Source organism: Mixophyes fleayi, chromosome 4, assembly GCF_038048845.1.
Source record: "Mixophyes fleayi isolate aMixFle1 chromosome 4, aMixFle1.hap1, whole genome shotgun sequence".
NCBI lineage: Eukaryota > Metazoa > Chordata > Amphibia > Anura > Limnodynastidae > Mixophyes > Mixophyes fleayi.
In genome coordinates, this window is record NC_134405.1 from 19,862,537 (window position 1) to 19,875,573 (window position 13,037).

At 42.1% G+C, this 13,037-nt stretch overlaps 1 protein-coding gene across 3 annotated transcripts; it reads left to right on the forward strand.

Moving 5' to 3' along the window:
- The first annotated feature begins 244 nt into the window (after window positions 1-244).
- On the forward strand, window positions 245-12,631 carry LOC142151094 (uncharacterized). 3 transcript variants are annotated; one of them, XM_075206407.1, is made up of 3 exons: window positions 245-306; window positions 9,699-10,212; window positions 11,138-12,631. In XM_075206407.1, the coding sequence occupies exons 2-3, from the start codon at window positions 9,724-9,726 to the stop codon at window positions 12,533-12,535; spliced, it is 1,887 nt and encodes a 628-aa protein (XP_075062508.1). In that variant the 5' UTR covers window positions 245-306; window positions 9,699-9,723; the 3' UTR covers window positions 12,536-12,631. The 3 variants fall into 3 exon arrangements, with proteins under 3 accessions (XP_075062508.1, XP_075062507.1, XP_075062506.1); XM_075206406.1 differs by lacking the exon at window positions 245-306 and adding an exon at window positions 3,123-3,219; XM_075206405.1 differs by lacking the exon at window positions 245-306 and adding an exon at window positions 5,364-5,580.
- The last annotated feature ends 406 nt before the right edge of the window (window positions 12,632-13,037 follow it).

The window sequence follows — 13,037 nt, forward strand, 5'->3', positions numbered from 1 at the left end:
AGATTGGTTGAAAGACAGTATAATTTCTTCCTACTTGTGATGGGAGAAAAAGCTTAGATAGAATTGAAGTACAGTGCTGAGATAGGGGACTGAAATAACTGTAGCATGGGTAGGGAGTGATTGAGCAAGTAGTACAGCAGGCTGATTAAACAGAGTGGATTTTGCATTGAAAACAAACTGACAAATAGGACAAACTTTCATGAGATGAGAAGAAAATAAGATCAGAGTCCAAAACAGTCCTCATGCTGCATGGAGCTTGTAGCCAGGGAGAGTTGAAAACATCAGAGGTAGAATATGGAATTTCAGGTGAATACTGACTGTAGTCCTTGTGTAGCTGTGATAATAGGCAGAATGTTCTTTTCCTGTTTCCTCCTGTTTAAGTCCGGTATAACTCCGAATTATGCTTGTTACATTTTTTACCACTTTTAACTGACACACTTAGAACTAGACACACACTACCTATGCAGCCATTCTATCAATGAATATATCTGGTTAACAAACACATGTGATCTGTGTACTTCAATCAAGCCCTAAATAAACACCCCCAACCAACACTAGCCATAAAAGGTTTAAACAAACAAACAGTGAAAGAACAGCATACCATTTAAAATAAAAATGCACTCTCTTAATTCAGATCAAATTCTGGTGCAAAGAGGTTGAAATAATTACCATTTAAAAAGGATATCTGATATAGTGGATGATGTAGAAAGCAGGGATATGTAATAATAATAATAATAGTGGATGATGTTGACAAGCTGGGTTACATGATATGGTCATGCACTTCATACATATCAGTTAAATTAACATACTAAGATCCTGTCTGTGAGCTAGACACAGACAGGGTTTGTACAGTCACATTAGACAGACACAGAGACAGTGACAACGAAGACACAACACGCTCCCAGCTCTATAGATAGACATGTAGTATAGAGACAATGACTCACAGCTCAGGAGGGGAAGCAGGATGAACAGTCTGAGACCCCAGCCCATGATTAGATTGTCAGCTTCAAGCCCAGCTTGGAGGACCGTATAGATTAGGGGGCCTGAGTGGAGGAATGAGTTACTTAAGGACAGGATACAGTATTTCCTAGGCTAGAAAAAAAGATCGTCTTCTCAGCCCCTTTAAGTGATTTCCTCTTTCACGTCCCCCCTGACCCCTCGTGAAATGCACAGCTGTCAAAATCATGTCATGTGACAGGCTCCACCCAGAGCAGATAATGTACATGTAAGTTATGACATATATATATATATATAACTCATTCTTCTTTCGTTATCCAGTCGTACATATAAGAGGTAAATAAATATGTGTAGAACCTGAGTCCTTTAGATCTAACGATAGGAAGAAAGTTGTCAAAATAAGTCCAGTTTTGGGGGCTGGAGATGGAGAATGCAGAATATATCAAAATGCATAGAGATGGGGAGTGACAGTGTTAGTAGTAAATACTAAAGTCACATTACCCTATGTGTACACAATATAATAATGTAATGGACTGTCATATACAAATTAGATAGCGGCAGCATATTCCGTAGTGGTTTACGGACATATGCATACCCACTATTTGGTGCGCGCGCGTATTAAAATGCGGATCTTTTGCAAAAACAATTGATGTGCAGCCATTAGATTGCAAAATAAACAGAAGAAATAGATGAACGTTCTACCGAGCATATTGCTGGAGAGTGCTAAAGAAAATCATTGAGTGGAATAACTTATATATTTTCTATCCTAAAAGAACAATATATAAATGCAATTGCCGTAAGAAATAAAGTTTTTCAAAGCTACAGAGTGCCTCGGGCAATAAGGGGTTACATACAAGGATATGTCTTAAGGTTCTAAGGAAACTCCCCAAATTCTTGGCACAGCCTGGCAGGGGTATTACCATGGAAGGGTGGGCGACTGAGCCGGGGGCACTTCACCCTCTTCTGCCGGCCATCCCCCAACGCACCTGATGCTGTAACGGCGTTACTGAAACGGTGAGTGTGAGGGTGATGGACTATGTGTCCTCTTATGCTGTCATTGCGCTCCCAGCAGTCGAGTTTTGTCGTACTTGCCCACTCTCTCGAAATATCTGGGAGACTCTGAATTCAAGGTAAGTCTCCCGGACCCCCGGGAGAGCAGTCCATTCTCCTGCATCTTACCCACATCCTTGTGAAGTAGCCAGGTTGGGCGCCTCCAAGAAACGATTCACCGCGCCCCTGTCGTCCTCCTCCGTCCTCACATTTCACCTGCCCGACGGGATCTCCCGGAGGGAAAGGGTAAAAAATTGGTAAGTTTGAGTTTTGCGAAATGTAGACATGGCCACGACTCCCCCATGAGAAGGGGACATAACTTTGCAAATTTTATAAGACTTAGTAGAGCAGAGATGTTTAAATGATGTTTTTCAACCTTAAAGCTTCACTACCACCCACGGGAAACATTATAGGCACCTGCTCCTCCCAATCGATGCCTTTGGCCACTTTAAAACAGTAACAGAGGAAAGGTGTAAGCAGAACGACCAATCACATGCTGCCATCTATGGATTTCAGCTCCCCACCCCGTTTTTCGGTTGGAACTGTGGGAGAATCGGAGGAGTCCCAGTAAATACGGCTGCACAGTGGCTCAGTGGTTAGCACTTCTGCCTCACAGCACTGGGGTCATGAGTTCAATTCCCGACCATGGCCTTATCTGTGTGGAGTTTGTATGTTCTCCCTGTGTTTGCGTGGGTTTCCTCCGGGTGCTCCGGTTTCCTCCTACACTACAAAAACATACTAGTAGGTTAATTGGCTGCTAACAAATTGACCCTAGTCTGTGTCCGTCTGTCTGTGTGTGTGTGTGTGTTAGGGAATTTAGACTGTAAGCTTCAATGGGGCAGGGACTGATGTGAGCTCTCTGTACAGCGCTGCAGAATTAGTGGCGCTATATAAATAAGTGGTGATAATAATAAAAGTAGAAGCCACGGGGCTCCAGCTATGGGCTGAGGAGCACATTAGTAAAATGTATTCAGGTGATGGTGAAGGTTTTATGTATTATTCTTCACTCTATCAGCTTTACAAAGAACACGGTAAGTGAACCGTAGTATTTATTCCCACGTGTTGATTGACACGGACGTGTGCAGCTGCCAAGGGGGTGGGCATGGCAAACTGAGACAGGCATATGGGCCGAGGAATGCCATCTAGGCAGAGGGAATGAATGGGAGCGAGGAAATAAGAGTCTTCTCGGGTCTCCATCATGTCATCTTCAAGGTTAATGAAGTCTTATAAATAGCCTCAGAAATAAGAGCTTTTACTCCGCAGCTACTACTGTGACAAAGCAAAACGCACCAGTAGATCAACTGGCCGCTCTGATAGCCGAGCCAGGAATCTCAACGACTCCTTACAGGGACCCTCACCACCTCCACAATCGTCTTTGCTTCACAGAACAAAGTTTGTTATCTTTCTCTACAGACTATGCGCAAACTTTTGAAGATGTGAAGATTTCACCTATGTTTGTTTTTTTACTCACCAAGCCACACCCAGATGACATCATACCACACCCCCAGCGAGTTTATTATTAACATGTATTAATATAGCATCAGCACGATACAATTAGGGACAGACACAGTAATAAAACAAGACTGAGTATTAACAGGCAGACAGAGAGGTGAGAGGGTTCTGCTCACAAAATTATAATCTATCGGACAATAGAGGTTTGATACATGAGGGTAAGTGTCACACAGTTCATAGACTGCAATGGGGAAAAGTGCTTAGTGGGCTGTATGATCCAGTCACACATCAATGTTGGTCTGGGGTCAGAGGGTTGAGACTAGAAAGAACACATGTAAGTCTTGTTTGCACTGTGTAGAGGGTGGTAATAGGGTAACCTAGTGAGATTAAGATGGTGGTTGAGGAATATTATAAGCTTGCCTGAAGAGGTGGGTTTTCATAGGACGCTTGAAGGTTTGAAGACTAGAGGAAAGTCTTATTATGCAAGGGAGGGAATTCCACAATTTGGGTGCAGCCCGAAAAAAAGTCCTGTAACCGGGAATGGGAGGATGTGATGAGAGTGGAAGAGAGACGTAGATCTTGTGCAGAACGGAGGTGTTGAGTTGGGAGATATTTTGAGACAAGTGAGGAGATGTATGTCAGTGCAGCTTTTTTGATGGTTTTATATGTTAGTACAAGTATTTTATATCGGATTTCAGTAAAATACAGTCAGAATTAGTTTTTTTAAGATCGTATGATACAGTTACAAAGTATGGAAGCTGAGCCAAAGCCAAATTGGTAGGAGAGGCCTGTTGTCCCCTGGCTGCCAGAGTTTGTATATTATCGTAGTCTCCACACCCTACGCCCCCTGGTGGAAATCTGGACACATTTACACAAACCAAGGAGCACAGCGGGTCCAGCGCAGTGTCTGCCTTGAGGAGCTGCCCTTTGGCGCTTCGTAACTGACCTATGCTGCCTTGCTGTGGTGCTCAGATTGGGGACGCTTAAAAACTGCCTGAGACATTGAAAGAGAAGATTCAGGAAAGGAAATTTACAGAGAGAGACACAAGCAGACTGTAATGCTGCTGCTGATGATATTTGGTGATTGATGTTGTCCAAAAAAAAACCTCAATTGATCTGTGTCATCTTCTAACCACACAAAGAGAACCCATTAGGGCAGAATGGTCAGAACTTGTCCAATGTCACCACCTATCTGTGTATCATCAATGGCTGCCGGGGCTTGCTGGGACTTCTAGTTCCTCAACAGTATAATCTATTTTTGACATAACTATTACCCCATCATCCTTCTTGCTGCCTCCATTCCCCTCCTCACATCATATCACTACCCCTGTCACATGCAGCCTTGTCCTCACTGACATATCACTCATCTCCTGATATACTCTGTGCTGCTGGGGGACCCTGCTCCTTCCACTATATAACTCTCAGTCTGTGGCTTCCTGCTGCCTCCATTCCCCTCCTCACATCATGTCACTGCCCCTGTCACATGCAGCCCTGTCCTCACTAACACATCACTCATCTCCTAATATACTCTGTGCTGCTTGGGGTCCCTGCTCCTTCCACTATATAACTCTCAGTCTGTGTCTTCCTGCTGCCTCCATTCCCCTCCTCACATCATGTCACTGCCCCTGTTGCATGCAGCCCTGTCCTCACTAATATAATCACCCGAGAGGAAAGTTCACTGCCTCCCACAAGGGCAGCTCTCCTGAAATACTTTATACAGCTGTGAACATTCTAATAGGTTGTTCTATCTCCACCCACTTCAAAACTGGGGTCTCATATAAGAGCAGGATACCAAGATTGACAATAAAAAGAAGTTCTGACCTTAGTCTAACGAAAATAGTAATATCTGCTTGTTTGTTCTGCGTTATCAAATAAACATGATGGTGTATACACATGAAATATCATTTTGAATATAGAATATATAGAGATACTTCCTTTTTGCACTATAAAGTAGTTACAAAGGAACACACAGCTCTTTTAAAACAGAAATAACATTTCAGTTACGTCCTTCACATTAAATTAGCATCAGGAAACAGCGGCTGCAGAAGATAAGGACTCAGCGGACATATATGAAGCCCACAGGCAGATCTCTGACACTTTGTATTACATGGTCTGGGAGAGGTGAGTACATAGATGCATTAATTCCTCTTTGTGTTACTTTGTCTTCCTAGACCTGTCAGACAAATTCACAGCAGTAACCAGCAGAGCTAACAGTTCATTTTGTTTTTTAAGTTCATAAATAGTTACCAAATGTTTGCACTGCAAATATGACAACTGCCTGGTGTGGCTGTAATTCTGCCCCACGTTTGTAATCAGGTGAATTAAATATGATTGTTTACTAGTACAAAGAGAAAATGAATAATATAAGATACAATTAGCAACAACGTGTCGGTGATATTCTATCTGCTAAACCTTTATTGTTATCTCACACCTGAACTAAAAGCAACAAATGACCGAAATGAAAACTAAGAGATGCATGTTCAGTCTGACATCTTTTAACAGGTATTATTATGTAATGTGAGTGCGGTCACTTCAAGGTCTCTGTGTCTTTTGTTTTATGTCATCAACCACCATCCAGTATCTATCTTCTCTTGGCCTTTTTAAACTTTCTTTCCCTATTTGCCAGTATGAAACATGGATTATTATTTTATTTTTTTTTGCAACTTTGCCAATAAGGCCACAATCCCGGAGTTGTCTAGTTACTGTTGCAGATGACATTGGTATTTGGCATGTACTACTTAAGGAAGCCGCCAACTCAGGACCTGTGAGGTGTCTGCTTCTCAAACTGCTGACAGTGATGTACTTACTCTCTGGTACAGTTGGGAATCTGCGTCTTCATCTATCCCACATTTCCCAAACTTTATAACCTATCCTCCGAGATATCCTGGATGGAAGATCATGTGACAGGCATATGAGGGGGCGTGGCTTGATGATGCAAATTTGTGATATTAAGCCCACCGTAGTCCGGGAGGATGCCTACTCTTCCGGGAGATCAGGAGCCTCCCGGAAAATTGCGGGAGACTAGGCAAGTATGATCTATCCTGGTTAGATCCAATTTGCCCTTTTCAGTCAGGACAGTAGTGGGCACCTTTGTATGTAATCTTAGGTTTCTTGACTATCTGAAGTGTCTTGAGAAAGATGTTTTGTTTTGCCCATGTTTGAACCCAGAATTGGGACACTGGAGTAACGGCTGCTGAAAATGGGGCTTTCCAGTCATACGCGAATAATAAATTATAAATCAGTCATTTCAAGCAGTAATAGTCATGTGCAACATTTGTAATGCCTTAGCTATATATTTTACCAAGTCAATGGTAGACTACATTGATATAACAAAAAATTATGAATTATTTTGAAAAGCAATATGTTTCTTAGCGATTCTAGAACAAATTTATTTTTTTAAGTAACTATGGGAAGAATTTAGGAATACAGGTGATTTTGTCCATGTTCATTATTTCATGCTCATAAAATATAAAGATATTTAATACAATACGCTACCCGATGTGCACCTACATTCCTCTTCTAAAATATAAAGAAATATATGAAATTCGCATAGTTGGACCTACAAGTAAATACATAAATTTTCCAAAAATTACCTTAAGTCAAACACAGCAATCCTCCTCTTCCTGCTATAATGTCCGATGTGTTTATTATAACTTGTAACACTGGTTTAAAATGACTGCTGATGTTATTAGGTGTTTCTTTATTTGATTAAATGTATTGTATTATCTTATTACTGAGCTTAATGCTCTTAATCATTTAAACCTAGCCAATGTTAAGTACTTACATTCATAAAGACAATCAGCACTCGTATGGGTGGACGATGCCTGCAGCCAGTTTATTAAATGAACAAACTTACACCTCAACTTCCATAAAACTTATACTCCAAATTTCCCAAGCCATTTGTACAGCTAATCCCAACTCATGCCAACATAGCCTAACGACCATGAGGAATATAATAAACTCTACTCAACACACCAGCACCAATGGCTGTAATAACACATCATTACTATAATAGAATAGTATATCAACTAAAAATGTCAGAATCCTATAAAGAGATGGCAGTCATTTGATGTAATGTTATTTAATCCGTCACACTATTCCAGAACCCAACTGCATTAGAACGGAGCGTGAGCCTCCTGTATGGCCGTCCTCCTTGCTCCACCCTTTCAACCCTACAATTTACATTAAATGGAAGCTTTTAGGTACGGGGATGGGAATGTGCAACAGTAATGCACCTGATTCTGCGGCCAGGCCATGTGTGCCCTCATAGCTATTTTGGATATGGAAGATGACCCGATTTCTGCATACCCGCACAAGTGGCAGTAACTGGGCACCAGATTAATGACTTTTAGGATCTGCCTACGTTTCTGCTGCAACATTGTGTCAGCAGTTCTTGTCTCTAGGACTGTATTGGACTTTATTTATCCTGCAGTACCTCTGAACCACCAGATATGATGCTACTGTGCCATTGCTTTGTCTCTTTTCACTACCAGGGGTTAACCTGATGTGCTAGCTAATCGTTTGCACCTATTCCCTTATTTATACCTGCCTCTCCCAGTTACCTTTGCTGGTCATTAATGTTGTTATGTTGCTGTTCCTTATTGTTGTTCTCCTGCGCTCTGGGACTTTTACATGCTGCTGCTGACATCTCTGCACTGGATTTCGCTCTACTCAGCCATTCGCCCTGCATCTGCTGTTTTCCTTTTTGCTACCAGTTTTCAACTTCACTCAGAGATCCCTGTTCAGTATCTGCAATATTCGGTGCATACCATTTCCTGTATTCTCTGATTTGAACCTGTTCAATAAACATCTTATGCTTTCATCATATGCCGGGCTCCATAGCTGTGATTCCCAGCGTTCCGCATTGAAGCGTGACAACGGGATGGCTTTTTCTGTGACCTAAGCGCATTTATTGGCACATCCCAAACAATGGAACTAAAAATAAAGGCTGGCCACAATGTTTCCTTATCGCCATGACTTAACTAAGACCTCAATGAGGCTGCACCAAGCGATAATTTAGAAGACTGAATAGTAAAGATTTTAACAAAGGCAATAGTCAAAAATAAACATTAGGCAGGTGGAACGTAAGCCCTCAAAGTGTTGAGGATCAACAACGAGGCTTACACCTGTATGGCGGACGACTAATAGAATGTACCATGCCACCTTTTATCCAGGCTCAGGAGTGACGTACTACCAGGCAGATGGGTGATTTTATCGGCTGACTTGTGAACTTACTGCTTAAACCTGCGATTTTTAGTCTGCAGATTGGAACCAGATGCCTCTGTTAGTTGTTGTAGTTTCCCATGATTCTTCTTTTTTCGAAGGTATTGCATATCAGCAGTTATGTAGTTGTATTACAGGTGGTGATAGGGTAATGTAGTGAGGTTGAAGGTGGTTAAGGAATATTATAAGCTTGTCTGAAGAGGTGGGTTTTCAGAGAACACTTGAAAGCTTGTAGACCAGAGGAGAGTCTTTTGTGCGAGGGAGAGAATTCCATAGAGTGGGTGCATCCCGAAAAAAGTCCTGTAACCAGGAATGGGAGGATGTAATGAGTGTGGATGAGAGACGCAGATCTTGTGTGGTGATAGGACATGCCTAGTTTCCTATTTGCATGTTTGCTATAAAAACAATATACTTATCTTGTAGCCAACAGTAATTCAATGGTGCATTGTAAATCGAGAGCTGAACAATTAGTCCGAAAACGGACAGCCAAGACTTAAAGTGTGACTCCCCCTAAATGTTTACCCCATAAAGCCCCTACCCGACCAACTAGCAGAACACTTTGCTTTTATGCCAGAGAATCCCTCCGTTCGGGGGGCGGGGAGGGTTTGGCTTGCCAATGCAACACTTTTTGTTTCGGCATGGACAACCAGGAGACTGGCAATTAGTCTGTAGCACAGGCCCTAGCCGCATGCAGCCTCTGTTCTGCCCAATGCGTTAGCAAGTGACCCAGCGCTGTTGGACCTGCTCAGCGCTGCCAACTCTGGAACAACAAGCTGTTGCAGCAAGGGGCATGTTCTCCCGGGGTTCTTCACAGTTGTCCTAGTGGGGGATAGGTTGGATGTTGGGTAATAATTTAATAAAGTGGATGGAATAAAAAGCCTGTTTATTTTTAACATTTCTGACACTCCATTTCCCCCCCCATCAGTCAAATGTATTAATAGATTCTATACCTACTTGCCTTAAAACTATACTTTCCTCAATTAATTAACATTCTTACTTCTAACACTCTTTTGCAGCCCACGTTGACTTGACATCGTCACCATGAGTTCAGTCCTATGTTTTGGGCTCCTCATTCTTCTTTTAACCATAAAAGTCAACTCTCAGTCATCTTGTACCACAGAGAAAAACCCGATAAAGGACAAAGAAGAAACATCTTGTGCCCAGCTCGGCTTAACCACAATCCCCTTGACTCAAATACCCAAGGACACGGAGATCCTCATCCTGCGATTTAACGCCCTGAAGTCTGTTGCTACCTCAACCTTCAAGGGTATGAAGAATTTGGTGGAGTTGGACTTGTCTGACAACGCGTTGTCTAGCTTTCAGGTGGACTTCCCACTGATGTTAGAAGAACTCAATTTGGCCAATAATTCGCTCGACGCAGTTCCAAAGTTGACTCAAATGTCAAGTTTAACTCACCTTGTCCTATCCAACAATCGCATCTCCACAATCCCCGCCACAGCTTTTGCAGGACTGAAAAAACTGAAGTCGTTGGAACTCCAGAAGAATGAAATCGACCATCTTCCTAAAGAGGTGCTACTACTTATTGTTGGACATTTTGTGTATTTTCTTACTAAGTTTAAATTTATTACTTTTCTCCTAAGTCTTTCTTGACCTACCAAGGATCCAATCTCCTCTTCGGTTAAATTTTTGTGATCCAACCCCAGCAAATCTTGCTATATAAGACAGCACCATCTCAAAGTCATAACTTAGTGCCTAAACTCACGTCCTGAAAGCCTAGGGAGTATATTTACTGAACTGCAGGTTTAAAAAAGTGGAGATGTTGCCTATAGCAACCAGTCAGATTCTAACTGTCATTTTGTAGAATGTACTAAATACATAATTAGAATCTGACTGGTTGCTATAGACAACATCTCCACTTTTTCAAACCCACAATTTAGTAAATACACCCCTAGGACTCATTTGTAACCATGCATAGGCAACTTGTTGGAAGTAGTACATTCATTAGATTGCAAAAAAGGTCTGGCAGTTTAATAATTTTGTTATTTCTAGACAGAATTGAAGAGTGATAATCATCATCATCATGTTATTTATATAGCGCAACTAATGCCGCAGCGCTGTACAGAGATCTCACTCACATCAGTCCCTGCCCCATTGGAGCTTACAATCTAAATTCCCTAACACACACACGGGTCAATTTTGATAGCAACCAATTAACCTACCAGTATGTTTTTGGAATGTGGGAGGAAACCGGAGCACCCGGAGGAAATCCACGCAAACACGGGTAGAACATACAAACTCCACACAGATAAGGAATTGGAGATTGATAATATATTTTATCACTTAAAGTGATAAAATAAAATATTTTTAAGCCTCTGTTAATTCAATATGGTTATCATATTGCTATTCAATATTAGCTACTTTTAAAAATCTGTTTTTAGACATGAAATTAGTTGAATTTTTTTTTTATAATAATTCTTCTCTCCTAATTTGAAAGGTTTTTAAAGACGTACCATTGCTGACTCAGCTGGATTTGTCGTACAATAAGCTCTGGATCATCCCAGATCAACTCATTTCTAGTCTTGATCACCTAGAAAAATTTTACTTAACAGGGAACAAACTGACAGAAATTCCCGATGGCTTCTTTGGGGATCTCGTTCTGGCCTACGTGTATCTGGACAAGAATCCGTGGAACTGCAATTGTGCTCTCGAGTACTTTAAGAAATGGATAGAGGAGAACGTCGATTCAGTCTACCACATCATTGACAGTGATCCGGTTAATAACGCAGAGAGCGTCGTCTGTTTAGACGGAACCCCACTTCTATATTACGACACGGATCAGTGCCACGTGAAAAAAAGAGGAGACATCGACTTAAATTCAGTACCCAAACAACCCTTGACACCCGTTAAAGTCACAAAGGTTGAACCAACGACCAAAAAGTCCACGTCACCACGGATAACAACATTGATGACAACCACCGAGATTGCGAAGACGGAAAAAACCACACCGGTACCAACCACTGAGATTGCGAAGACGGAAGAAACCACACCGGTACTAACCACCGAGATTGCGAAGACGGAAGAAACCACACCGGTACTAACCGAGATTGCGAAGACGGAAAAAACCACACCGGTACTAACCACAACAGTGTGGCAAACACCAACAATGACCATAGAGATTGGAGGAATCACTACACACATCACAGAAAGAATGACCACAAAAGGTTTAGCATCAACGTGGACAACAGGGGCTTTAAGAACAAGTGAAAGAACCACACAAACTCCAAGCACAACATATCAAACAAGTTTTAGAACGTCCACTGAAGTTGGGAGGACAACTGAAATAGCCACAGAGGTGCCGACTTCGACTTTTCACTCAACGATGAAGGTAGACCCAAGCACATCGATGACGACACGTTTGATTGCAACAGCAAGCAATGTTCCTACAACATCTGTTATGATGCCTACACAAGAGCTCACTACCATCCCAGAACCCCAGGACACCACGCCAGCAATAGACTCTCCAGTGGTAGCAGCATCCACGGCGTGGTTGGCTCACGCTATTCTCAAACACTGCTGCTTGCTGCACCTGCTCCTCTACGGTTCGTGTCTACTCCTCCTCCTGCTGCAGATGATGGTGTCCATGATGTTGCTGGCGTGGACCTACAAGTTTTTCTATTCCCATTACCAAGCGCTTATAGAGAGGCTGCCCGGAGTACGACTGATCCGCTACAGTTTGCGATCAACAGTGAACAAAGAAGAGATACTGCTCGTTCGCAACGACGCCATCGAACCCCACTTCAGAGACCAGTCATCGAACGGGGTGACGAGAATGCTGGTGTTAGAGGGCGGGTCGATGGACCACGAAATAAGATGCACTTCAGTCATTCTGTAACACCGAGAGGTATACGGGACATATTTCTGCAGGCCTAAATGTATAATTATTATATATTGTCCCAACTTACATATTCAACAAAACTAAAAAAGTGAATACAGCCTTTGCAGCCCTTCTGTTAATAGTTGGTTTTTTTCTATACAGTAAAAATATGACTCAATGGGCTTTAAATTAAGCCAGATGAAGACAACTGCATAGTTGAACAAATCAGTAACATGTCCTAGAAACCAATGTCCCAGAATCAATGAGGAAAGTATAGCTGAACAAGAGTTGGACGTTTCAGCGAGACAACAAAACACCCCACATTTTCTCAAAACCAACCAAGAGGTACTCAGTGAGCTACAAGAACGTTTGCAGGCTGCGATAGGGTGCCAATACTTTTGTATATGCCACGTTCACTGTTTTCTTTTTACATAGTCTCAACCTCTAGGTCAAGGATCCAAGATATAATAGGGCTAAACTACACAAGTGATTTTCAGTCACCCATTAATTGCTCACCAGC

Coding starts and splice junctions, on each gene's coding strand:
- LOC142151094 (XM_075206407.1), top strand. CDS start 9,724: ATGAGTTCAGTCCTATGTTTTGGGCTCCTCATTCTTCTTTTAACCATA. Junction 10,213..11,137: donor TCGACCATCTTCCTAAAGAG/GTGCTACTACTT, acceptor CTAATTTGAAAG/GTTTTTAAAGACGTACCATT.